The 24,623-nt window shown below is 46.9% G+C and overlaps 3 protein-coding genes across 3 annotated transcripts; 2 read left to right on the forward strand and 1 right to left on the reverse strand.

Annotated features, from left to right (window-relative positions):
• The first annotated feature begins 74 nt into the window (after nucleotides 1-74).
• LOC117835184 (uncharacterized) lies at nucleotides 75-4,651 on the forward strand. Its single transcript, XM_072290393.1, has 6 exons — nucleotides 75-346; nucleotides 858-900; nucleotides 985-1,023; nucleotides 2,195-2,420; nucleotides 3,735-4,123; nucleotides 4,220-4,651. The coding sequence occupies exons 1-6, from the start codon at nucleotides 75-77 to the stop codon at nucleotides 4,649-4,651; spliced, it is 1,401 nt and encodes a 466-aa protein (XP_072146494.1).
• Nucleotides 4,652-8,364: 3,713 nt separating this feature from the next.
• On the reverse strand, nucleotides 8,365-15,465 carry LOC117839734 (glutamate decarboxylase 1). Its single transcript, XM_034720140.2, has 7 exons — nucleotides 15,248-15,465; nucleotides 14,930-15,134; nucleotides 10,730-10,930; nucleotides 10,065-10,279; nucleotides 9,357-9,610; nucleotides 9,207-9,259; nucleotides 8,365-9,095 (listed from the first exon to the last, which is right to left on the reverse strand). Exons 1-7 carry the CDS (start codon nucleotides 15,331-15,333, stop codon nucleotides 8,628-8,630), a joined length of 1,482 nt encoding a protein of 493 aa, XP_034576031.1. The 5' UTR covers nucleotides 15,334-15,465; the 3' UTR covers nucleotides 8,365-8,627.
• Nucleotides 15,466-20,265: 4,800 nt separating this feature from the next.
• LOC117838361 (protein NRT1/ PTR FAMILY 8.3) lies at nucleotides 20,266-24,118 on the forward strand. Its single transcript, XM_034718365.2, has 5 exons — nucleotides 20,266-20,584; nucleotides 21,378-21,483; nucleotides 21,576-21,793; nucleotides 22,144-22,700; nucleotides 22,931-24,118. The coding sequence occupies exons 1-5, from the start codon at nucleotides 20,522-20,524 to the stop codon at nucleotides 23,751-23,753; spliced, it is 1,767 nt and encodes a 588-aa protein (XP_034574256.2). The 5' UTR covers nucleotides 20,266-20,521; the 3' UTR covers nucleotides 23,754-24,118.
• Nucleotides 24,119-24,623: the final 505 nt, after the last annotated feature.

Raw genomic sequence — 24,623 nt, forward strand, 5'->3', positions numbered from 1 at the left:
CGAGAGCGCCGCGCACCCAGCGCCACCATATACGGAAACGCGTACCCATCAGCCCGGGAGAAAGAGAGGCGACGATGGGGACGAGCGGCCGGGGCGACGACGACGGGGATAACAGATCGCAGGGGCGGAGGGGATCGGATGGCTCCGGGACGGCCGCGCGGGCGCGAGTGCTCGGCTCCGTTGAGTTGAAATGGGATCAGATCAGGGATCCCCGTTGCAGGGTGGAGGGGCTTCGGCAGAAAGAGGAGAGTGACTGGGCGCTGCGCGGCCCGTTGCGAATATGCGCGGCCTTGACGCTGCTGTCGAGCTCTAGAAGCGCGCGGCGTGACTCGATTGGTTGGGGCGCGTTTGCTTCCCCGCATATGGCTCGGCCTGGCCCTCGGGATACAGACGCGAAGCGATTGGATGCCTGTATTCGCACCTGAGCCTGGCTCTGGGCGTGCAACACAACCCCCCGAGCCTGGCTGCCGGGAAACGAAAATGGAATCCGTTTCTTGGCGGCCTGGCTCGTGCGGGATGCGAGCGCGCTCTCGGTGCCCAGAAAAATAGCTCCTCGCGTGTAGGCGGGAGATGCGGGGGCGCGCGGGGGAAGCTAGGGTTACCGCCGCCCCTTTCGCGCCTTCCATCCGCGCTATATCTTCACCGCCGCCCCCCCTCCCCCCATTCTCTCCGTCGCACTCGCCCTCTGCCTCTCCGCTGTGAGCTCTCCCGCTTCCTCGTGTCCTCCTCTTCCTGCTCTTCCAGATCTAACACGCAGCAGGTGATGCATCTTCACTTGTGCTCCAGATCCACGGTGTTTGAGGCTCGATGATATCGGTGGTTGACCTTTCGCTTCTCCCTCTCTTCATTTTCCGCAGGTTTGAGGTTCGATTCGTTGGGTTTTCGTGGCAAAGAGAGCAGGTAACCTGTAATCCGTCGCAGATCTGGTGTTGCTCCCTTTCTCGATCGGTTTTTTTGGGGTCCTAATGCTTTGAACATTTGTAGGGTCGGATCTGTGCTGGTGATTTCGTTGGAGGTAAAAAGGTAAGTTTTATCTTTTAGGGTTTCGGTCAGTTGTTGTTTCTCCCGATTGGATCTTGTTTGTTTTGATAGTAATCCCTCTCCCTCATGTGCAGATCTGCCTTTATCTTGGCTTACCCGTTGAACTCTTGAAAGCCCTCGGACTGTTTACTGAAGGAGCTAGCGGTAACGATTTTTTCCAGTGAGCCTTTGTCATTAGCCGATGATGGTTGCTTACTTACTCTGGAAACTGAGCACATGTTCTTAGCCGATGATGAATGCTTATTTACTTTCAACAGTGAGCACATGTTCTTAGCCGATGATGAATGCTTATTTTCTTTCAACAGTGAGCACATGTTCTTAGCCGATGATGAATGCTTATTTATTTTCAACAGTGAGCACATGTTCTTGGCCGATGATATTAAGTTATAAAAATGAAAACTGAGCACATGTCCTTATCCAATGATGCATTCTTATTACACTGATTTACCTATATGTGAGCACTTGTGCATTAGGCGATGATGCAGTTTTTTTTCCTGACCCACTTGTTGAATGCTCAAAATGGTTTGTTGTTTTGCTGAGACATGCTTTGCATTGTGTATTAGATGAACCCTGTCGACCAGAGACGCATGCTTGTGTAAAAGCTGCTGCTTTTGTGTCTGTCATCTATGCATACTTCATGAGTAGGCTGAGGGTGGCCTATAATTCACAGCCTCGGATTACATATGCCCCAATGAGTGCTATGGATGAGGAACGCCAAGCCAACCTGAACAAAATTTTTAATTGTAATGACATAGAATGTGTGAACATGTTGCGTATGCGTAGAGCTCCCTTTTTCAACCTGTGTAACCTACTTAGGGATAGAAGCTTGCTAAGGGACAAAATAAACAGTATTGTGGAGGAACAAGTAGCAATGTTTCTCCATGTTGTGGGACACAACCAGAGATTTAGAGTAATCCACCAAACATTTAGGAGATCCATGGAAACAGTAAGTAGGTATTTTAGAGAGGTCTTGTATGCTATTGGTGAGCTCAGGGGAGAGATGATAAGGCCACCATCAACTGAGACAGCACTTAAAATCAGAACAAGCCCAAGGTGGTATCCTTATTTTAAGGTAATTAAATGAATGTAAGGTTTACCTGTACCTAACTGCAGTCCTGACCAGACTTTAATCACAAGTCTTGCTACAATGTAGGACTGTATTGGTGCAATAGATGGTACTCATGTTCATGCTAGAGTTCCAGCAAAGATATCTGCAGCATTCAGGGGTAGGAAGCACTATCCCACTCAAAATGTGCTTGCTGCAGTTGACTTTGATCTGAGGTTCACTTATGTGCTAGCTGGATGGGAGGGATCTGCACATGATGCACTCATTCTAGCTGATGCTCTAGAGAGGGATGATGAGTTAAGGGTTCCTCCAGGTACTTGTAACAGAAACTTTTAGACAAACCACAAATTGGGATTTCACATAACCACTACAACTGATTCTTGGCTACCTAATGAATTGTTTAGGTAAATTCTACCTAGTGGACGCTGGCTATGCATGTCGTCCTGGATTTATGCCCCTTACCAAGCCACTAGATACCACTTGAAAGAATATGGTGGAAGAAATTATCCTACCAATAAGAAAGAGTTGTTCAACTTGAGGCATTCAAGCCTAAGGGTCACGGTTGAGAGGGCATTTGGGGCTTTAAAGAATCGATTCCGTATTCTAGACAACAAGCCCTACCACCCATTCAAGACACAAGTCAAATTAGTTCTTGCATGTTGTATTCTTCATAATTGGATAATTGGTCATGGTCAGGATGAGGTTATTCCTGATGAAGCAACATGGGAACCTAATTGTAGTAGTACTGCACCTGCTGATGGTTGTCAGACAGATGACAATTTAGATTGGGGTACAAGAAGGAATGAAATTGCAAATGATATGTGGAACAATAGGGGCACCTCTCATGTGTATAGCTTGCTGTTTGTGTGCAATGATCAACTGTTGTTCTGTTAGCTGAGCCAATGCACTTGTGCAATGATGATGTAATAATATGTTGTATGAACAACTAGACTGAGGCTATGGACATGTGCAATGATCATTTCATCCTATATTTCTTTTACCTTGACTGAGGCTGAGTCCATGTGCAATAATTATTTATTCCACTATTTCTTTTACCTTCCCTGAGGCTAAGTACATGTGCAATGATTATTTATTCCACTATTTCTTTTACCTTCCCTGAGGCTAAGTACATGTGCAATGATTATTTATTCCACTATTTCTTTTACCTTCCCTGAGGCTAAGTACATGTGCAATGATTATTTATTCCACTATTTCTTTTACCTTCCCTGAGGCTAAGTACATGTGCAATGATTATTTATTCCACTATTTCTTTTACATTTCCTGAGGTTAAATACATGTGCAATGATGTTGAACATGCATCAGTTATATTCTATTTTTCCTGATCATATGGCAATGAGTTTGTGCAATGATGTTAAGCATCCATTAATTACATTCTACTATTCCTGATCTTATGGTAATGAGTTTGTGCAATGATGTTAAACATCCATTAATTACATTCTACTTTTCCTGATCTTATGGCAATTGGTTTGTGCAATGATGTTAAGCATCCATTGTTTACATTCTACTATTCCTGATCATATGGCAATGGGTCTGTGCAATGATGTTAAGCATCCATTATTTACACGCAATGGGTTTGTGCAATGATGTTAAGCATGCATTTCATTAGGGATGCCTGAGGAGGTTGGGGTAATTGATCTGTCAGTGGCTGATGAGGTTGTCCAGGTTGCTGGTCCTGGTCCAGAGCAGCGCCCTAGGGGTGCTATGCGCTGGACTAGTGCCATGTCTTCCTTTGTCCTGCGCCGTATGAGTCAGCTGATTGAGAGTAGTGTTAGAACAGACAAGGGCTTCAAGGAGGTCCATCTGAACCAAGTTGCCAAGTACCTGCAGGAGTTTAGTGGCAATGAAGTGTCTGGTACTCAAGTGTATAACCACTTGAGGAAGTGGAGACAGAGATGGATGAAGGTGTCCAAGCTTAGGGAACTAAGTGGTGCCCTTTGGATTGAGGACAATTGCATGATCAGCCTTGATGAGGAGCACTATATGGGACACATCAAGGTGTGTGGGATGCCTAGATCTTCCTTACCTTGTTCTTATCCTGATTCAGTAGTTTTATTTCTAACATATCTAACTAATCATGCACAATACAATTAGGCACACACTAAGGATGCTGAATTTCTGAACAAACAAATTGAGAACTACAAGGAGATGATGATCATTTTTGGCAATGGGTTGGCCACTGGGAAGTATGCCATGGGTTCTAATGAGGCTCTAGGTAGCCCATCTGACTTTATAGATATCTCAATCAAGACTGAACCATATGATGAGGACAAGGCAGCCAAGTGCATTGATGATGCTGCTAAGGTGTTTGGAGAAGCACCCAAGGAAACAATAGAGGTCATTAGTGGTTCTGGTCCTAGCAAGAAGAGGAAGAGGTATGTCCTCACTGAGGAGGACCATCTGGTCATGAGCAGTATGACTGAGGCAGTGAGGGATGTTGCTTCTGCTATCCGTGAGACCAAGGTTGAGGTGTTGAACCCTGACCTGTACAGTGCAGTCATGTTCATGCCAGGGTTCAGTGAGTAGGCTCTGATCTGTGCTTTCTCCCATCTGGTTGACAACAAGGCCCAGGGTGATGCCTTTGTCAACATGGCTGAGAACCACCGCGTCCTTTGGCTAAGGACATGGCTTGCCAAGAATTCCTACATGTAGATCCCTCTACATACTTCCTGACTGATCTATCTTTTGCATAGTGACTTCTTTTGTGCAGGATACACTAACTGGAGCTTGAAACACTTTGCTCCATTTGTTTTGGTTTGACACAACACCCTTAGGTTGTGGCTGGTAAGTATGGTTAGGTTGTGATCTTAGAGAGGCAGAGACTGTAGTTGGTCTGTGATGTATTTGATCAGTCAGTTACATTGCCTATGATGTCATGGACACTTGGTCATGGTTGCAGTTATTTCTTAGTCGATGATGTCATGTGTCTGTCATTGGCTGTTATTTTGTGCTTAAAAATGATCTGAGCACAACTCATTGCCTTTATGAGGTCCTTATTCAGTTATGTATGAACTGAGCACAACTCATTGGCTATTATGATGTCCTTATTCTCATGTGCATGATCTGAGCACAACTCATTGCCTATTATGATGTCCTTATTCATTGGAGCATGATCTGAGCACATCCCATTGCCTTTTATGATGTCTTTACTCAGTTGTGTTGTTTCTGAGCACCTAATTAATTGCTTCTATGATATACTTGCACATTTCTGTTTGTGTGCTGAGCACAACCCATTGCCTTTTATGATGTACATGCATCAGTTGTGTATGATCTGAGCACCTAATTAATTGCCTCTATGATATACTTAATCATTTCTGTAAGAACCTGAGCACAACTCATTGCCTAGATGATATCCTTTTTCAGTTCTGCATGATCTGAGCACAATTCCTTGCCTTCCTGATATCCTTTTTCATTTCTGGTTCATGTGAGTAGAACTGTACTGCCTGTTATGTTTTCCTTTATGAATTGTGCATGATCTGAGCATAGCTCTTTGTCTTCATGATATCCTTTTGATTTGTGCTTCATCTGAGTAATAGACCATTGGCTGTTATGTTTCCTTTTTCAGTTGTGCATTATCTGAGCACAGCTCATTGCCTTCATCATATCCTTTTCCACTTGTGCTTCATCTGAGTAATAGACCATTGGCTGTTATGTTTTCCTTTTGAGTTGTGCATGATCTGAGCACAATTCCATTGCCTGTTATGATGTCCTTATTTATTTCTGCATTTGCACCTAATTAATTGTTTCCATTGTTCATTGATTATTTTTGTTACAACTCACATTCTATTGCTGCATTGTAACTAATCTAGGACTTCAATTATGACTTGGTATGTTGTGTTCTATGGCCGCAAAACTGGCGTCTTCTCCACCTGGAGGGATTGCCATCAACAAGTTAATGGCTTCAAGGGAGCCTATTTCAAAGAGTACAACACTGAAGCACAAGCTTGGGCTGCCTATCACAACCAACATGTAGATCAAGCCCCTCCTGAGTTCAAGGCTGACAAACAACTGAACAAAAAAAGCACACCAACCAAAGATATCATTATCATTGTTCAGTTCATTATCATCCTAGTTTTATTGTACAAGCTTGTATGATCATTTGTTGTAATATTGAGCCGATGATGACCTCCATTGGTATGAACGAGTTGTATGAGTACCTACCCTAAAATTTGACTTGTGGTAACCTCACCAATTTCAGCTATCTGGTACTCAAACTCTGGTACATGCAGCCAACCAAACGACTGATTTCTCTTCTCTATTCGCCAGTTCTTAGCTCATACATGCAACCAAACATGTGCTCTGCTCAGCCTGTCTGCCTTCGTCCTGGTAACCAAACATTGATCACCTGCATGCAATTAGCCTGGCCCAGCTTAGCCTGCATGCCAGATGCGAGCCAGGCTAGCGACGGAAACGAACCAAACGCGCCCTTGGTCTTTGGTCTCTCGCGATGCTTTGGGACAGGGGTGTGTGCTGGGATGGGATCGGCAAAGGTAGGCAAGCGTTTCCGTGGATCAATGGCCGTAGTGCTTTTGACCGGGATTGCACAGGTGTTGTTCTACGGAGACATTGCATATGCAAATGCATCATCCAAGGAAGGTGGAAAGTGGAGTACAATGTCTCTTTATCACAGATCACAGAATCGGTAGAGGCTTGGCTTGGTACTGTAAATAAGGCGGTTGTGAGCGCCAGCGTCGTCGGATACAATATGACTGCTGTGAGTGCAGGCGTGCAGTGCAGTCGGCGCCATAGGAACAGGAGACAATTTGGGCCGGATCACCTGCACCGAATTGAACCGTGCGGAGCGAAGGAAAAAAAGAGGAGAGAGGAGAGGCCACCAGGAAGAATAGTTTGGCCACCAAGGAGAAGCCACCAGGAAGAAAATTGTGGTCCAATAGAGTTGCTATGTGGCTCTACATCCCATCCGACTTGCCAAACTTTCTCTCACACTTCACTGCTAGAGAATGCGCTTTCGGTACCGGATCCAAACCCCCTTTAGTACCGGTTGTGCAACTGGTATTACTATTTCGGTACTAAAGGTAAATAATCGGTACTAAAGGCACCCCTATAGTACCGGTTGTATATTAAAAAAATAAATCCACCGACTAGAGCTCCGGCCACACCCCGCCATCGTCTGCCCGAGCGCCGGATCCTCAACCGCACAACACCTGAGCACCGCACCGAAGAGAGATCGAGAGAGAGTCTCTTCGAGAGAGAGGAGAGAGGGAGGGAGGCGGCGTACTTACGCTGCTCAGCCACCACCACCGGTTGCTGCCGCCGCCGCTCCTTAGCCCGCCGGTTGCTGCTGCCACCGGATCTGAGGGAGAGGTGGCCGCTACTCTAAGATCCATGCACCGTTGTTGGCACCCTCCCTTCTTGCCTCCGCCACTCCTTGCTCCACCTCCGCTCCTCACCACATGTAAGAGGTGAGGGGCGAGCGAAGGGGGGAGGGGAGGGGTGGCGATGTGATTTGTGGGGGAGAGGGAGGGGATTCAGCTGGAGAGAAGAGAGAGGTGCGAGTGAGAGGATGAGAGGATAAGTGTGGTGGCCGGTGGGGAGGGGGGTGAGCGTGGGGTGAGAGAGAGAAGGGGGGCTGATGCATGAGGGGAGGTTGCCATTTAGTATTGGGTGAAGTCTCCACCCGGTACTAAAGGTCCTCAAGCATATTAGTACCAGTTGGAGGCTTCATCCGGTGCTAATTCGTTGCCATTTAGTATCGGGTGATGTACTAAAGGCCCTCAGGCACATTAGTACCGGTTGGAGGCTTCAACCGGTACTAATTCGAAACCTTTTATTACCGGGTGAAGCCTCCACCTGGTACTAAAGAGGGTCACGGGGGCTCCTCGGGGACAAGCTTTTAGGCCCAGTACTAATGCTCACATTAGTACCGGGCTAAAACGCAACCGGTACGGAGCCATGGGACTAATGCTGCGTTTTCCAGCGGTGCTTGCCAAACTTGGCAAACCAATTTGCCTTGCCAAAGTGTGAGTTCCACACGCAGTACTTACCAGAATGGAGAGTGTAAAATGGAGAGGTTGTTGTAGTGCGAAATGGAGAAGTTGTTGAAGTGGATGGAGAGTGTATATTTTTAGAGAAACCTAGCTGTTGGGATTTTGAGTGTAGGAAATGAATAGTCTGTTGGAATAAACAACTGAATATGAAGAGGAATCTTTTTGCCAAGGGTAATCTGTTGGAGATGCACTGATAATCAATAACTTGGACTTCACTATCAACAGGTTACATAATGAAAATAAGATACTGGACGCACCATTAGCTGGGTCCATCTTATACTAGTTTAAGTTGCACAAATGTCACAAACCAACATGCCGGTGCTCAACACGTAACATAATACACTCACTGCATCATATCGAGCAGGAGCAATCCGTCCTCTAAAATATCCTCGACAAATTACTGACCTCATAAACAGGACATATCTCACCATAAGTTCAAATCAAAGAAGAAAAAAAAAGGGTAATTCCCCATATATGATATATGCATCGGTTGCTTAGCAGACGCCGTTGGTCTTCTTCTTGGCCAGGACGGCCCTCTTCCAGAGCGAGATCACCTCGCGTTGCTTGTCCATCTCCCTCTGGCTCGCCTCGGCGGCGGCGAGCGCGGCGAGGTCGCCGCTGGGGACGCGGGCGGGCAGCGTGTCCAGCTCGTGCAGCACCTTCTCGATGTCGAGCACGAGGCGCTCGGCGAGGGTGCGGCTGAAGTCCTCGCGGATGACGACGCGGAGCACCGTCACGTGCTGCGCGTCGGGGGGCATGGTGTAGGCCGGCACGATCCAGCCGAAGCGGCGCAGGAAGTCGGAGATCTCGAACTCGTTGTGCCGGCTGCTGTCCTTGAGGGAGAAGGCCACCAACGGCACGCCGTTGTCCTTGGACACGATGTTGAACCTCCCCATCTTCTCCAGGCCCTGCTTCAGAACCATCGCGTTCTCCTGGCAGTTCTCCATGATGTTCTTGTAACCCTGCATTGGAAGCACGTTTTCTTTGTTTTATTAAAAAAATCAGAATATGTTGCTACACATGTATAAATCAATGATCTCAACAAGTTTAAGCGATGCACTGTTGCAATTTACCTCAAAGCCAAGGCGGATCAGCTGGTAGTACTGTGCAATGACTTGGCTGGAACCTGAAATTGCGGTGCACCATGAGCACGTTAGCCAGAAGATTGTGGTGTATGCATCAAATCGGACACGACACGAGGAAATGCGCAAAAAATAAGAGACCTTTGGAGAAGTTGAGGGTGAAGGTGGGCTGGTCGGCGCCGAGGTAGTTGATGTGGAAGATGAGCTCCTCCGGCAGGTCCTCCTTGGTCCTCCAGATGCACCACCCGATGCCGGCGTAGACGAGGCCGTACTTGTGGCCACTGACGTTGATGCTCTTCACGAGCGGCAGCCGGAAGTCCCACTCCAGCTCCGGGTACAGGAACGGCGCGATGAACCCGCCGCTCGCCGCGTCGACGTGGATGGGCGTGTCCCACCTGCAAGTTCAGTTCAACTTCGTGTCACAAGGATTACACTCTAGCGTACACTAAAATATCGGAGTTCGGTATACAATACTGGTTAGTATTCAAAAAGACTAGTATATTAATTAGTATATTAATTATATGTTGCTTAAAAGATTCACCTGTGATATGGGCAGTATATATGAGTAGTATAGATAATATAAATATATCAGGATAAAAGAACACAAATAATATCACCATAATTTTTTTAACACTAGCATAAAGTTTAAAAAATGAAATACCACTTTTTACAATTTTTACAATGTAGTAATTACTAAATTATCTTTAATAATGAACAGTTAAATCTTATGTATACCATATACTACTAAGTAATAGTATTGTATACCATAAAAGAGCTCAAATATTAAGCTCGCGTGCACGGATCAAAGAGGCAGTGCGAGACAGAATGCATGCTCTCATAGTTAGTTACCCTGTCTCGGCGTTCTTCTTGGTGAGCAGGTCGTTGAGCAGCTTCACATCCTCGAACTCGCCGTTGAGCGTGGAGCCGAGGATGGCGGCGACACAGATGGTGTTCTCGTCCACCATCTCCACGGCCTTATGCGGGTCCATGACGTAGTAGCCGTCGCTCAGCTTCACCTCCTTCAGCTCCACCTCGAAGTAGCGCGCGAACTTCTCCCAGCAAACCTGCATTTCCCAGTCCATTTGGATCAGTGGAAAGAAACTAGTACACACGCATGATTGCTGGGCTACTGGTTATGGAAAATTAGACAGTGCAATTTTTGCTTAGTGGGTGTTTGGATACTAGGTGCTAAATTTTAGCAGTGTCACATCGGATGTTCGAATCCTAATTAGGAGAACTAAACATGAGCTAATTATAAAACTAATTGCAAAACCTTGTGATAATTCGCGAGACGAATCTATTAAGCCTAATTAATCCATCATTAGCAAATGGTTACTGTAGCACCACATTGTTAAATCATGGACTAATTATGCTTATAGATTCGTCTCACGAATTAGACTTCATCTATGCAATTAGTTTTATAATTAGCCTATATTTAATACTCCTAGTTAGCATCTAACATCCGATATGACATGTGCTAAACTTTAGCAGGGAATATCCAAACGGGACATTACTTGGACATTGGCGCCGGTCACGATGTTAGGCTTGTCGCAGGGCTTGCCAGCTGCCTTCATCTTGTTCTGCCAACGCCTCTTGAACGCCAGCCCGGCGAGCATGATGGCCTCAGATGAGCCGACGGTGCCGACTCCGACGGCAGTTTCAGACTCCCCGAGAGGGGCGTTGAACAGATGGGCGATCATGTTCACGCACCGGTTCTGGAGAATCACCATTCAGTTCGTTAGTTAAAATACAAACAGATGGTCATGCTGCATTTTCCCATGTGCATTTCAAATGGGGAACCGTGTAATTCTGTAATTCTGAACTTGTGCTGTAGCGCCTCTTTTATGATAAACATTTTTTTTGGAATGAATATATTTTTCTAATTTCGAATAGGAAGAACTTTTGACACACAAACATTTCTGTCCCTTGTTTTAAGAGAATATTTAAAAACATTTTGTTCACATAATTCACCAATCTTAAGAAACTTAAAAGGCAGTTGTAATAATATGCAAATATCAGTCTGCAGAGGATAGATTGTCATTATAGCACTTAGGCCCCGTTTGGATACCTCGTGCTAAAGTTTAGCACATGTCACATCAGATGTTTAGATGCTAATTAGGAGTATTAAACATAGGATAATTAAAAAACTAATTGCACAGATGGAGTCTAATTCGCGAGACGAATCTATTAAGCCTAATTAGTCCATGATTTGACAATGTGTTGCTACAGTAACCATTTGCTAATAATGAATTAATTAGGCTTAATAGATTCGTCTCGCGAATTAGCACAGGATTCTGCAATTAGTTTTATGATTAGCTCATATTTAGTCCTCCTAAGCATCCAAACCTCCGATGTGACACTGCTAAAGTTTAGCATCTAATATCCAAACGCCCCTTTAATATTTCCACCAAAAATCCTTGGATGGATGCTCCGATTTCACAATGGTTAAAGTTTGGAATCTGGTGCTAAAATCATTCCTGAGAAAACATTTACGTGGAAAATGATTCGAATAGTAGTTAGGGGAAAAGATAGTATTGGGTTTATGGTTTGTGCTCAAAGGAATCGCCGGTGGGTTGATGCAGGTGTGTCTCTCTATCATTCATGCGCGCACGCGACGAGTCATCACTGCTTTCCTTTGCTTTTTCAGGTTAGTCTCCACTTTCGGAAAGCGTCGTGCCCTAACCCAAACGGCAGGTCTAGGCAAGTATCCTGATATCACAAAAGGACACGGCTTGAGCCAAAAGCACAACTAGGCCTCTTGTCTCTCCTAACTTGGGTTTTTTTTTATCCATTAACTAATTTTTAGTTCAGGTCATATCGGATGTTTGATACCGATTAGAAGGACTAAACGTGAACTAATTATAAAACTAATTGCATAAGTTGTGGCTAATTCGCGAGACGAATCTATTAAGCCTAATCAATCCATAATTAACACATATTTACTGTAGCATCACATAGTCAAATCGTAGACTATTTAGGCTTAATAGATTCATCTTATGAATTAGCCTTCATTTATACAATTAGTTTTGTAATTAACATATATTTAATATTTCTAATTAGTATCTACATATTCGATGTGACAGGACTAAACTTTAGTCCTATGAATCATACATATTGTCCGAATCTTCTAGAGAAAATTGAACCGGGAGAATTAAGGGGGTGTTTGGATACCATGTGCTAAACTCTAGCAGTGTTACATCAGATGTTCGGATGCTAATTAGAAGGACTAAACATAAGCTAATTACAAAACTAATTGCACGGATGGAGTCTAATTCGCGAGTCAAATTTATTAAGTCTAATTAATCCATCATTAACAAATGGTTACTGTAGCACCACATTGTCAAATCATGAACTAATTAGACTTAATAGATTCGTCTATGCGAATTAACACCCCTGAAATGACATTTTCCCGGTGGCTGTCACGACGGAAACGGCTTTTATTTTTTGTCACGCGGACGCGCGTCCGGTGATAGGTCTCCCACCCTGCATATTCGCACACAATCGCACGGACGGCGGCTTGTTCGTCCGGTTGCGCCCGTGGCTGCGATTCGCGGAATTTCGAAGCGAGATGAGGCTGGTTCGTGGGAAAATGTCGAAGGAAAGGGAGCAGCACCCGGTTCAGATCTGGGTCGCTCTATGCTTCGTTCACAGCAGTGGAGGAAGAGGATTGCACTCAACGTTTGGGGCCAGGAGCAGGGGGAGATCCAAAGACAAAAACGCGCAGGTGTGTTGCTTAGCTACACAGTCGTTTTGGCTTCTCTTTTAGGGCTAGTTTTCTGAATCCAAGGCCAGATTGCTGCATGTAACTCGAAGGGCTACATACCACGCGCAGTACAGTTTTCTTAACACGCATATATAGCACTGAAGTGTCGAGCCGTCCATGTTTCCCATCTATTTTCCCCTGACATGGATAGGAGGCAATAACCTTTTCCCATGGCATGTGCGCTACGGATGAATCATTCGAACCTGTTCGGCTGGACTTATAAGTCGGCTAAAAATCTGAAATGGCTGATTTATTATGAGAGAAAAACACTGTTCGGTGGCTGATAAGCCAGCTGATAAGCTGAAGCGAACAGGCTAAACTAATTTTGCTTCAGGGGGTGTTTGGTTCTTTAGGACCTCCTAAAATTCATGTCATATCGAATATTCGGATGTTAATTAGGAGGATTAAATATGAGCTAATTATAAAATTAATTACACAGATGGAGACTAATTCACGAGACAAATCTATTAAATCTAATTAATCCATCATTAGCACATGTTTACTGTAGCATCATATTATCAAATCATGGACTAATTAGGCTTAATTAGTCTATATTTAATATTTCTAATTAGTATCTAAACATTCGATGTGACAGGAATTTTAGGAGGTGCTAAAGAAACAAACACCTCCTCAGTCAGTCGAACACTTTAGGAAAGCATGCCGACCTACTCTCTATCACCGATTGAGCTCGGTGGCCTGATATCACAAAAGTACAACGCGAACCAAAACCACAATCCGGATTCGTCCTGCCGACCCGAAAGGATGGTGGCACCGCCACCGGCTGCCGCGGCATTATTGGCGGCGTGGTGCTCCGAGCAAGTTGGCTCGGCTCCAGGAGTCGGCGAGCGGCAGGCCGTTCTCGATGGCGACCGGCCAATTGGCATGGCAGCAAGCCGGTCAGTGCGCTGATCTGAAATCACTGCTGGCAGGCAGACAATGGCTGCACACGTTCATGATTTCGGACAGGCAGGCACACACCAAAAAAGGAGTCCATACGCGGGCCAAGAATACCGCAGGCAAAGACAAGGAGCAGGCTCCCCATCTCGAGGAGAGAGATCAGACCGACCACGCACTCTGACCACGTGCCACTTGTGCAAATACAAACGCAGTAGTACGTCGAACTTTGCCAGGCTCAGGCTGCGCGTGCGCGAGATAAAAACACGAATCTGAGCCCGTACTTTGCCTGGAATTTTACCCAAATCCAGGGGGAAAATGGACCAGGCGAGCAGGATTCTTCTTTGGTTTCTCGTGGCTGTGGCTTTCATTTTCGGCCGCGTCGCGTCGCTGCTACTGCTAGCGCTCATGGTGCCTGACCCGCTCTGCAAGTTTCCACGGACCGGCTTGCCCTCCCCGTTACACTTGTTCTTGCGAAGCTTCAAAGTGAGCATAAATTGAGAGAAATGGGTCAGTGCTGCAGTACTGCAGAGGAGGCTCATCCCAGTGGTGGTGCCTATCTCCGGCGCCTTCTTTTCTGAACACAGTGAAAGGGGGAAATGGACTAGCGGAGCAACAAACTTGATTGAGCCCCCCGTGTTTGGGCGAGGAGCAGGCCAGCAGGGAGAGATCAGACGCAAAGGGTTCAACACGCATGTGATGGGAGGCTTGGTGCTTGGATACTCGACCCTTTATCATTAGTTTTCTGAACCCAAGACCAGATTGTTCTCCAAAAAATAATTAGAAATAGTCAAGGCCAGATCAGAGGCCAAGTGGGCCAATGAAAAACAAGGGGTCCTACTGTTCTATTTCCACCGTAATGACCAATCAAAAACTGGGGGCTCGCCGCCGTCCCAAGCAGGCAAAGGGAAAGCGAAGAACGAATTGGGACTCGGGCATCCAGGGATCAGGCGAGAAAACGATGCCAGCGTTCTATACCAAAGTGCCGATCTCGGCTTGATATATATGAGCGGTCGATCGACGGAGTAGGGAGCGGGGGCGTTGGGTGCGAGCGTACCTGGAGCTCGGTGGTGACGGGGTACTCGTCCATGTCGACGTAGTTCTTGTTGACGGAGGCCTGGATGAGCTTGTCGCACTCGGGCTCCATCCACGTGGTGACGAAGGACGCCAGGTTCAGCCGCGGGTTCCCGTCCAGCATCAGCTCGTCGTTGATGATCTGGTACGCCGCCTCCTTCGGGATCGACTGCTCCGGCATCCGGAACCTGCATACGCCGCCAGGCACCACCCCAATGATGCTATCGATCGACGGAAAGCCGAGAGCGGGAGATGGCGTCGAGGTGCCAGCAGTAGGAAACGGCCGAGGCCATCGACGTGCCTGGGGAGGGAGGCGCGGACGTAGCGGGAGGCGAACGTCGAGTGCACGGACTCATCGGAGCCACCAACGCCGTGTGACAGCACCATCGTCTCGCTCGTCGATCTCTCGCCAGCGGGGAGGAAGAAGGGTTCTCTCTACTTCTCCGGGCTTTTGCTGCCGCTGGCTTGAGGGAGGGGGTGAGCGAAGAACTGACGCGGTCGTAGCTGTTGGCTTTCTGGACAATAAATATAATGGAACGCGAGGTCGTGAACGCGCTCTTTTTTTTAACCCAAAAAAAAAAAGACGCCGCGGCGTGGGTGAAGTGGAAAGAGCGAGCTCTGGGTTGGGTCCGTGTTTAGCTGGGGCAGGTGCGTTGTGCGTACCACTACCACCTGCTGTGTGCCTTTGCATTAGAACAAGTGTTTCATTGGTCGTTCACGCTCTCCTTCCACGTTCCTTGATCTCTTCCTCTTTTCTTTTTCCCCTTTTGATGAAAATTGAAATTTTGTCGCTTTCCTTTATAAATTATTAGTGATTAATGATACTCGTAATAAACGGTTACTGGATGTTTGGTTTCCTTGATGCTGGGGGAAGCGTGATGTGATGTGCGGTGTGGGCCGAGCAATCGATTCTACTGTGTTTTCTTTCGAGTTTCAACACGTTTTACGACTCCCGCCTCATGGTTTGATATGGAAACGGTTACTTTTTGTAATAAAACCCTGCATGCGTTTGGCACCTCTCGTCTATTCCATCGGCAGATTGAAATTTTGAAAGCTCTGTTCATTTCTACGTATGTGGTGTGCGTGTGGCACGATGGGAAATTGGAGTGGTTGTTGGGAGATCATTCTCCGCATGAGCCAATCGTCATTACACGCTGGTGTTCACCATTGCATGGAATATGTCTGCTCCAGTGGTCATTACAAAATGAAACTAACAGCTAATGCTTGCTTAAACAAAGGACCTACGTTTTGGATCGGAGCTAGCATTGGGTCAAACTTGAATCTCATGAGCTTGGAACGGAAGACAGGCAACACTAATTTTGAATTTGGGTAGAGTCAGGAAACGATGCGCAAGTACGCATTTTTTTCTTAAACAAACAATAGTGGAGTCTAATTCGCGAGAAGAATCTATTAAGTCTAATTAATCCATGATTTGACAATGTGGTGCTACAGTAACCATTTGCTAATGACGGATTGATTAGGCTTAATACATTCATCTCGCGAATTAGCACAAGGTTCCGCAATTAGTTTTATAATTAGCTCATATTTAATCCTCCTAATTAGCATCCGAACATTCGATGTGACATTGCTAAAGTTTAACACCTAGTATCCGAACACCCCCAACTCTACTAGGAGTATTTAACGTCGTTGTCCTAATTTTATCCTAATTTAGTGGGACGCTTCCTCCAGCTATAAATACTTAAAATATCCGCGGGAATCTGTCATGATCAACGTGACAGCGAGTAATCGTTCTCCTCCTTGATCTGTGATGAATAGCGCATCGTCGAACATGTGGACTGTGTAATAGGCAACCTATCCTGCCGGCAATCAAGCAACGAACCCATGAACCATCGAAGTTTCTTCTTTCTTCTTCTACCGCCCCTGATTGCAAGGAGGTAGTTACTTTTGGCTCAAAAATCATCGAGTCTGAGTGACGGAAAAGAGGATTCCATACGTACCAGCAGATTACCATGCAATGTGCACGCAAGTACGTGCCACAATGGTCATCCAATCATCCAAAGTCAGTCCGTAACAATTTGTGCTGGCGGGTGGAATTAGTACCCAACAACACAAATGGGCCCGAGACCGCCGGGCTAGTGTCCACTAGCACAGATAGCTCGGACGCTTAGGTAGTCCGTTATCACAGAGCCCTCTACATCTTATCTATTTCCAGGGAACAAGGAGAGCTACCTATCCTTATCTTTATTTCATCTCCAGGAGCGAGGCGATCGGCTTTGGCAGGGGGCCGCTTCGGCGGGCGGCCGCGCGGGAGAGGTGCCGGCACTCGGCAGGTGGCTCTAGGTGTGTCGGCGGCCGGTGGGCAGCTCCAGGAGCGGCGACGGCCGGTAGGGCAGCGGGCGGCTTCCAGTGGGGTGACGGGCGGCTCCAGGAGCCGTGGCGGGCTGCTTGCGCGGCTTCGGGGTCTCTAGGTGGACGGCGGCGACGGGCAACAGTCTCTAGGAGCGGGCACAGGTGGGCGGCGTCAGCGGTGGCCGCGGGTGCTGGCGGTGGGCTTTGACGACGAGCGGTGGGCGCAGTTGCGGTGCTGCTTTTTTTTAATCCAAAAATATCTGTGCTGGCGGCCTACCTAACCACCCGCCAGCACAAATTGTAACTGTATTGGCGGGTGGACATCCGCCACCCGCCACCCACCAGTACAGAGACTATTTATGCTGACAGTGAGTTGCTGGTGGCACAAACCGGTTTTGCCCGCTAGCAAAAATGGATTGTGGCGTAGTGTATGCAATAACTTTGATTTACACGCTAGTCAATCTGGAACAGGAATTTCCGGTCAGAATCCTGGGAACATAGAAGTCTTAACAATGTGGGGGCCAGCTGATCGCCGTGGTGACCGTGCTGATTTAGGACATTCATATCAGCAACAGCAAACCATCCAGCCGACGGGGATGCACGGCGCAATATTTGTTTTTAGACAATGGCACGGCACAATATCTGGCAAGGCCAAAGGTCAGCTTCATGGATCAAATTTGCGGGTGCCAAAAAAAATCCAGGAGAGAAAGTCCAACGCTTGAAGCCTCACTCACTCATCATGGTTCTCTATCGCACTGGAACTTATCGCGGAGCGATCCGTGCGTGATCCGTCACCGGACGGCAACACCTCCGTCTCGCTCGCTCGGGCGGCACGAGCGTGACCTGGCCGCGTGCGAGGACCAACGAGCCTCTCGCTCTCCGCGGCATTACAGCGTCCTCATTGGCGGCTGCTAAGTGCTAATTGCTATGGTCGTCCAGGCAGCCTCCAACGTCCGGAGTCAAAAACATCTCGATCGAGCAGTTAGAGTGAGCGGTTGGGCCCTCGACGACGGACGCACATGCCTCCCACGGCGGGTGGTGCTCGCTCGTGCCGTTCGGCGGGCGCCGCCTCCCCCGTACTCACCTGCCCGTCTCTCGCGGTTCACGGTTCACCCCTCGTCGCCGCCGGCTCTTGCCCTTGGTGCCCACAAAGTTGACTGCGCCTCTTGCTGCCGGCTCGCCGCGCGCCCACCGCGGTTCCGCCGTTTCGCCACATTCTATCGGCGCAGCGCGGTTGTATGCATCTCAGCCTCTCTACGCTAGTGCTGCGAGAGCTAACGCGCGACTTCGTTCCGTAGGGGGTGAGCTAGACAGAGTAGCCACGCGCCCACGCCCCGCCCACGCGCCCGGGCAGGTGGCGCCGAGAGCCCGAGACCACTTACCCGAGACGCAAGTCCGATCGGAAACAGAACCGTGCCGTTAGTTTAGTCCTCGGCCACATTATGTTAATGGGCCGTTTGGATAATAGCCCGTTAAAAAGACAGACCTAGGGCGGCGTTCAGGGCCTTTTCTAATGCACGGGCTTCCACACCCAAGAAGAGCCCGCGCCGGTTTCACGAACTATGCCAGCCCAGTTTCATTCCAACCACATCTTTTTTTCCTCTCCCTCTCTCTCTCTCAACAAAAAGAAAGACTCAAGAGAGATCGATGATGATGGGCAGCAGGGCAGACTGCAGAGTGCCACTGCACACGAGTGAGGCTGATCCGATGTCGATGGCCGCGATGGGGTGGCGCCGATTCCTACGATATTTTCGCGGAGCCGGAGCTCAGCGCCGCGGATCCACTGGAGGAGTGCGAACAACGGCTCGAGTTGTCTTGTCTGAAGTCTGAAGGAAAGGATCAGCCGTGCCGTGCCGGGATGGGCCACGGCTCGTTGCTTTATCCTGCTTTTGCGTCTCTTTGTGCGCCTCACTCAAGTGGATTGGCCGCTCTTTTTATAAAAAAAAGTGGATTAGGCATTACAGGATTTTTTTAGGGCTTCCCGAGCTGAACGATGATGACATTTGACAAAAAATACAAGGAACGCATCGGCCAAATACAAAAGCTGTCACATCTAGCTTAGCGCAGAATGAGCAAAAAAGTATACAATTGTAAGCGGAGACTAAGAAGATCTTGACGCTGACCTCCTAACAAAGCCCAGCAAGCAAAGAGCCTGAGTAAAAAGTGACTCACAATTACGATTAGCCAAGATGTCTGAATCCGAAATTTAGACGATCGTACGTGGCTCCAATTTTTACTAGTCTACGTAAACTCCACTTCGGAAAAAAGTGTAAACTCCAAATTCTTTTATAGTAAAAAACAAAATACAAAAATTTAGCCGAACTCATCCCCTCGCGCCCTCGCCGGCCTTCCCCACGCTCCAAGTCCAAGTCCACAACCACCCCGCTGTGCCCGCTACCCGCACCCCAACTCCAACTCCGGCACCAACCCCAGTTAGGGTGGATCCAGAACGAGACCGCGCCTCGAGCTGAACTGCTGATTCACACCTCCTAAATCTCTTTTTCTTTAATTAAGATCATAGTTTTTTAACTAAGGGGGTGTTTGGTTCCCTTTGCTTATTTTTAGCACATGTCATATCGAATGTTTAGATACTAATTAGAATTATTAAACGTAGACTATTTACAAAACCCATTACACAGATGGAGGCTAAACGGCGAGATGAATCTATTAAGCTTAATTAATTCATCATTAGCAAATGGTTACTGTAGCAATATATTGTCAAATCATGGACTAATTAGGCTTAATAGATTCATCTCGCCGTTTAGCCAACACTTATGTAATGGGTTTTATAAATAATCTACGTTTAATACTCGTAATTAGTATCTAAATATTCGATGTGACGGGTGTAATAAATAAGTAAAATAACCAAACGGCCCTAAATACTAAATACTAAAGGGGCTACATGGGCTCGGCAGCCCGGGCCCTATTTCCGCCGTCCCCAGCCAAAGATTCCGAGCCGCAACCGCAAATCGACGGAGCACCGGAACAGCAGCAGCAGCGCCGGTGCCGTATCCTTCACTCGTTCCGCCCTGAAACGTACCCCAGATCTACAAGCGACCACTAAGGCTTCCCATTAATACCCACTCCCGCGATTCCACCTTGGACCAGCCGTTGTTGCTTCCTTCCTCGCAAAAAACGGATAGAATAAACTGCCGTCCTTGCTCCGATCAGGCGGCGGATTCGACTGCCCTGGGCTCGATCCGGCGTGCGTGCTCTCGCCTCTTAGGGTTCGCTGTCCCTAGCGCGTCTTCGCCGGGAGCGGTCCATGGCCGGCGCGGAGTGCGGGGAGGAGGCCGCCGCGCTGGAGCAGGGGCTCCTCGCTCCGGAGGTGAGTTGACTCGGCCGCTTCGGTTCTCCGTCCGGCTGGGCTTCCCTTACTTGGATGCTTTGTGTACTTGTGTTTAGTGATGAGTTGCGGCTCTCGATCTGTAGGATATTTTGGTGAGATTTTAGTCTATTTTAGGGAAAAAGGTTCATACCTTGGCGGTGGCGCACCGAATTTGGAGTAACTTGAGTGGAACTTCCTGATCGATTTAGTACACAATTCTTAAGAATAGCCTTGCATACCGCCACTGCCCACCACTGCGTTGAGCTTTCAGTATTTACTGGCGAGGAGTCATGGGTAAAATTATGGAATTGCAATTGTAGTGTTAATTATAAGCTTCTAAATCTCCTTTTTTTTCCCTTCACTTAATTTGCTTGGTAAGTTGGTATAAATATCTTAGCCTAAACAATTTGTCTTATTGGCTCTTTGAACTCATGGGCGGGTTAAAAAGCTTCCTGTTCCAGGGTATCACTGTCGCTTTTCTTTAGCTGATGGAGCTATGACCCCATAGTGCCAGCATATCAATGCTGTTGAAAGTAAAATCTGAACAACACTCTGGATTCAGTCTTACTTAATAAATGTGAAAAAGTCATATTGGCTTAAATTTAGTCAAGTAGAGAAGTGTAGTCAGAAACCAAACCCATTGACTTCTTATTGTTCTTTCGAGTGAAGTCTTTGCAACATCGTATGATGAATTGACCACTTGCATTTGTAGTCAAAGTTCCCTCTTGCCAGTTAGTACTCGTACCATTTGACAAAAATTATACATGGCACAATAACATGATCTTGGTTTCAGGAACCAAACCAACTGATATACACCGGAGATGGGTCTGTCGACTTTAAAGGAAATCCTGTTGTGAAGGAAAGAACTGGTAGATGGAAGGCATGTCCATTCATATTAGGTAATTATTTGGAGTAAGCTCACTAAGTGTGCAAGTGCATTTTTCTGTTTAGTTCCCTTATAACTTGTTATTAACTATCGCTGTCAACTTAGGTAATGAATGCTGTGAACGGCTGGCCTATTATGGCATCTCTACAAACCTTGTTACTTACTTGACAAAAAAGCTACATGATGGCAATGCCTCTGCTGCTAGCAATGTGACTACATGGCAGGGGACGTGTTATCTGACTCCCCTTATTGGAGCAATCCTGGCTGATGCATACTGGGGGAGGTATTGGACAATTGCAACATTCTCCACAATATACTTCATTGTAAGTCATCTTTGCTCTGAAGTGCCATGGTACATTCTATGTTGATGCTCAGATAAACACCCCTCCAAGGCACACGGATGACCCATGGCACTGCCCTGAACCCACACACGAAAAGAAAAGAAAAAATGCCTAATGATGTAATTTGTCAACTCTTAACATGGATGTTGGAAAGGTACATGCGAGTAATGCGTTATTTTTTTAACTAATGAATAAGCCCTCAAATTTCTGCGTAATGGCTACTAGCTCTTGCTTAATATGTTAGACCATAAACGAAGTGTTAAATTCAACTGATCCTTGTATAACCCTTTTAGTTTGTTATGTTTTAACTTGACATCATCTTTTAATTGTAGGGAATGGGAATCCTGACTCTTTCAGCATCGGTTCCTATGCTCATGCCTCCATCCTGTGAAGGATCCATTTGCCCACCAGCAAGCCCTTTGCAGTATACTGTCTTTTTTCTTGGTCTTTATCTGATTGCCCTGGGTACTGGTGGAATTAAGCCATGTGTCTCGTCCTTTGGAGCGGATCAATTTGATGATACAGATCCAGCTGAACGAATCCAGAAGGGGTCTTTCTTTAATTGGTTCTATTTTTCAATAAACATTGGTGCTCTCATATCAAGCAGCTTTCTGGTTTGGGTCCAAGACAACGTAGGATGGGGGCTGGGCTTCGGCATTCCGACAGTATTCATGGGGTTGGCAATCATAAGCTTTTTCTCTGGCACTTCAATTTATAGGTTCCAGAAACCAGGAGGTAGTCCTATTACACGAGTATGCCAGGTGGTTGTTGCCTCTTTGCGCAAGTGGAATGTACATGTCCCAGAGGACAGCTCCCTCTTGTATGAGCTACCTGATGGGGTGTCAGCAATTGAAGGGAGCCGACAATTGGAGCACACCGATGAACTCAGGTATGTCTCTTTATGTGATGCAGTTCTAAAGCATATAACCTAGCATCACACCACTATCCAAAACGTTTTTAATTGTTAAATACTATTGCTATAGGTTTTTATTAGTTGCTAAATCAGTCCGTTGTTTTGTGGTCAGGTTTTAGTTTGGCTCAACTGCAACTTATAAGCTCTGTAAACCTTTTGCTTTGTTGATTTGCCAAGTAACATATTCCAACTTAAATTTGTTTCAGATGTTTGGACAAGGCTGCTACAATTACTGATGTTGATGTGAAAACAGCTGACTTGACTAATCCATGGCGGATATGCACTGTCACCCAGGTGGAAGAACTGAAGATACTGTTAAGGATGTTCCCCATCTGGGCAACAACGATAGTATTTTCCGCTGTTTATGCTCAGATGTCCACAATGTTTGTGGAACAAGGGATGGTGCTTGACCCATCTTTGGGTTCATTCAAGGTTCCTCCAGCATCTCTATCCACTTTTGACACGCTAAGTGTCATTGTATGTGTCCCGATCTACGATTACATTCTGGTCCCACTAGCTAGGAGATTCACAGGCAATGAGAGGGGCTTTACGGAGCTGCAGAGGATGGGCATTGGCCTGGTAATCTCCATTATAACTATGGCAGTAGCTGCAGTCCTCGAGATCAAGCGGCTGGCGATCGCCAGGGACCATGGCTTGGTGGATCAGAACGTCCCAGTCCCACTGAGCATATTCTGGCAAATCCCGCAGTACTTCTTGGTTGGTCTATCAGAGGTGTTCACGTTCATCGGGGCGCTCGAGTTCTTCTATGATCAGTCACCAGACGCCATGAGAAGCCTGTGCAGTGCACTTCAGCTCCTCACAACAGCATTCGGGAACTATCTCAGCACTTTCATTTTGACTATGGTCGCCTACTTCACAACAAGGGGAGGTAACCCTGGATGGATTCCAGATAACTTGAACAAAGGGCACCTCGATTACTTCTTCTGGCTCCTTGCTGGTCTCAGTTTTCTGAACTTGGTCATATATGTCGGCTGTGCTGGCAAGTACAAGAGCAAGAAAGCAGCTTGAGTTCTGAAGGTCAGGAGCTGGATGGTGCCATGCGTCCATGTCATCGTGGACAGTGCACTTCAAAAATCTGCATATATGTTTCCCACAGCATTAACTCTAGCCAAAGGATCTATAATTGTTCCCACTTGCAAGCTTCTGTTTCTCATTGTAGTCGGATACTTGATTCTGCATTCATACTTTTCCTTTCTGTATATATTATTACTTGCATGAAGTTGTTGCTCAATGTAGACAATCTCATGTGCCTCAACTCTGATATCAGCAAGGATTTAAATTGCTGGTATTGTGTTAACTCTTTGTACGCATCAATGTGCTGGCTGAACACAAGCAGGGCCACATTCTGTAATGGCACGTGCTGAGTTCATGAAGGGTCTGTGAATTGTAACTTGATCGGCGTAGCTGAGTAGCTGGCCGGTGTTTGCCCAGTTGTTTGTGTCTTTTAGCAGCCAGACATTTGCCTGCCGTGTTTTTTCCCTGGTTTCATTCCGGAAGGTTGATTGCTGGAAGGCTGGAAGCTGATCAACCATGCAGGCTGATGTCCGAATCAGTTGAGCACATCAAACAACACCTTGTTTGTGGCTATGTGCTACCCTTTGTCTGCTGTTGCCGGCATCTGCAGCTCTGCACGATCCCGGACCTGAACAAACATCAAGCTCGCGGTCAGCCGCGAGCCCGCGACCCACATCCCCAATCGGCCCCGCCTATCTCTACTGAGAACAAGCAGATCGCGCCCAGATTGAGCATCTGAGCTGTCTGTTGTTTGTGTTGCCGCGTAAATTTCAGAGCCTGTTATTTCTAGATGTCAGCTTTGACCGACGCGGGGTCCGTCTGTTTCTTCCACGAACCGGTAGACGGGACTGCCGTGCGGACAAA

Source organism: Setaria viridis, chromosome 9 (assembly GCF_005286985.2).
Source record: "Setaria viridis chromosome 9, Setaria_viridis_v4.0, whole genome shotgun sequence".
NCBI classification, from domain to species: Eukaryota; Viridiplantae; Streptophyta; class Magnoliopsida; order Poales; family Poaceae; genus Setaria; species Setaria viridis.

Bases quoted from the DNA above. Each gene is read 5' to 3' on its own strand.
- LOC117835184 (XM_072290393.1), top strand. From the start codon at position 75: ATGGGGACGAGCGGCCGGGGCGACGACGACGGGGATAACAGATCGCAG. The intron at 347-857 runs GTTTGCTTCCCC...CATTTTCCGCAG, and splicing joins GACTCGATTGGTTGGGGCGC to GTTTGAGGTTCGATTCGTTG. The intron at 4,124-4,219 runs GTGTGTGGGATG...CAATACAATTAG, and splicing joins ACTATATGGGACACATCAAG to GCACACACTAAGGATGCTGA.
- LOC117839734 (XM_034720140.2), bottom strand. From the start codon at position 15,333: ATGGTGCTGTCACACGGCGTTGGTGGCTCCGATGAGTCCGTGCACTCG. The intron at 15,135-15,247 runs GCACGTCGATGG...CGGCGTATGCAG, and splicing joins GTCCGCGCCTCCCTCCCCAG to GTTCCGGATGCCGGAGCAGT. The intron at 9,611-10,064 runs GTAACTAACTAT...CTGAACTTGCAG, and splicing joins AAGAAGAACGCCGAGACAGG to GTGGGACACGCCCATCCACG.
- LOC117838361 (XM_034718365.2), top strand. From the start codon at position 20,522: ATGGCCGGCGCGGAGTGCGGGGAGGAGGCCGCCGCGCTGGAGCAGGGG. The intron at 21,484-21,575 runs GTAATTATTTGG...CTGTCAACTTAG, and splicing joins GGCATGTCCATTCATATTAG to GTAATGAATGCTGTGAACGG. The intron at 22,701-22,930 runs GTATGTCTCTTT...AATTTGTTTCAG, and splicing joins GAGCACACCGATGAACTCAG to ATGTTTGGACAAGGCTGCTA.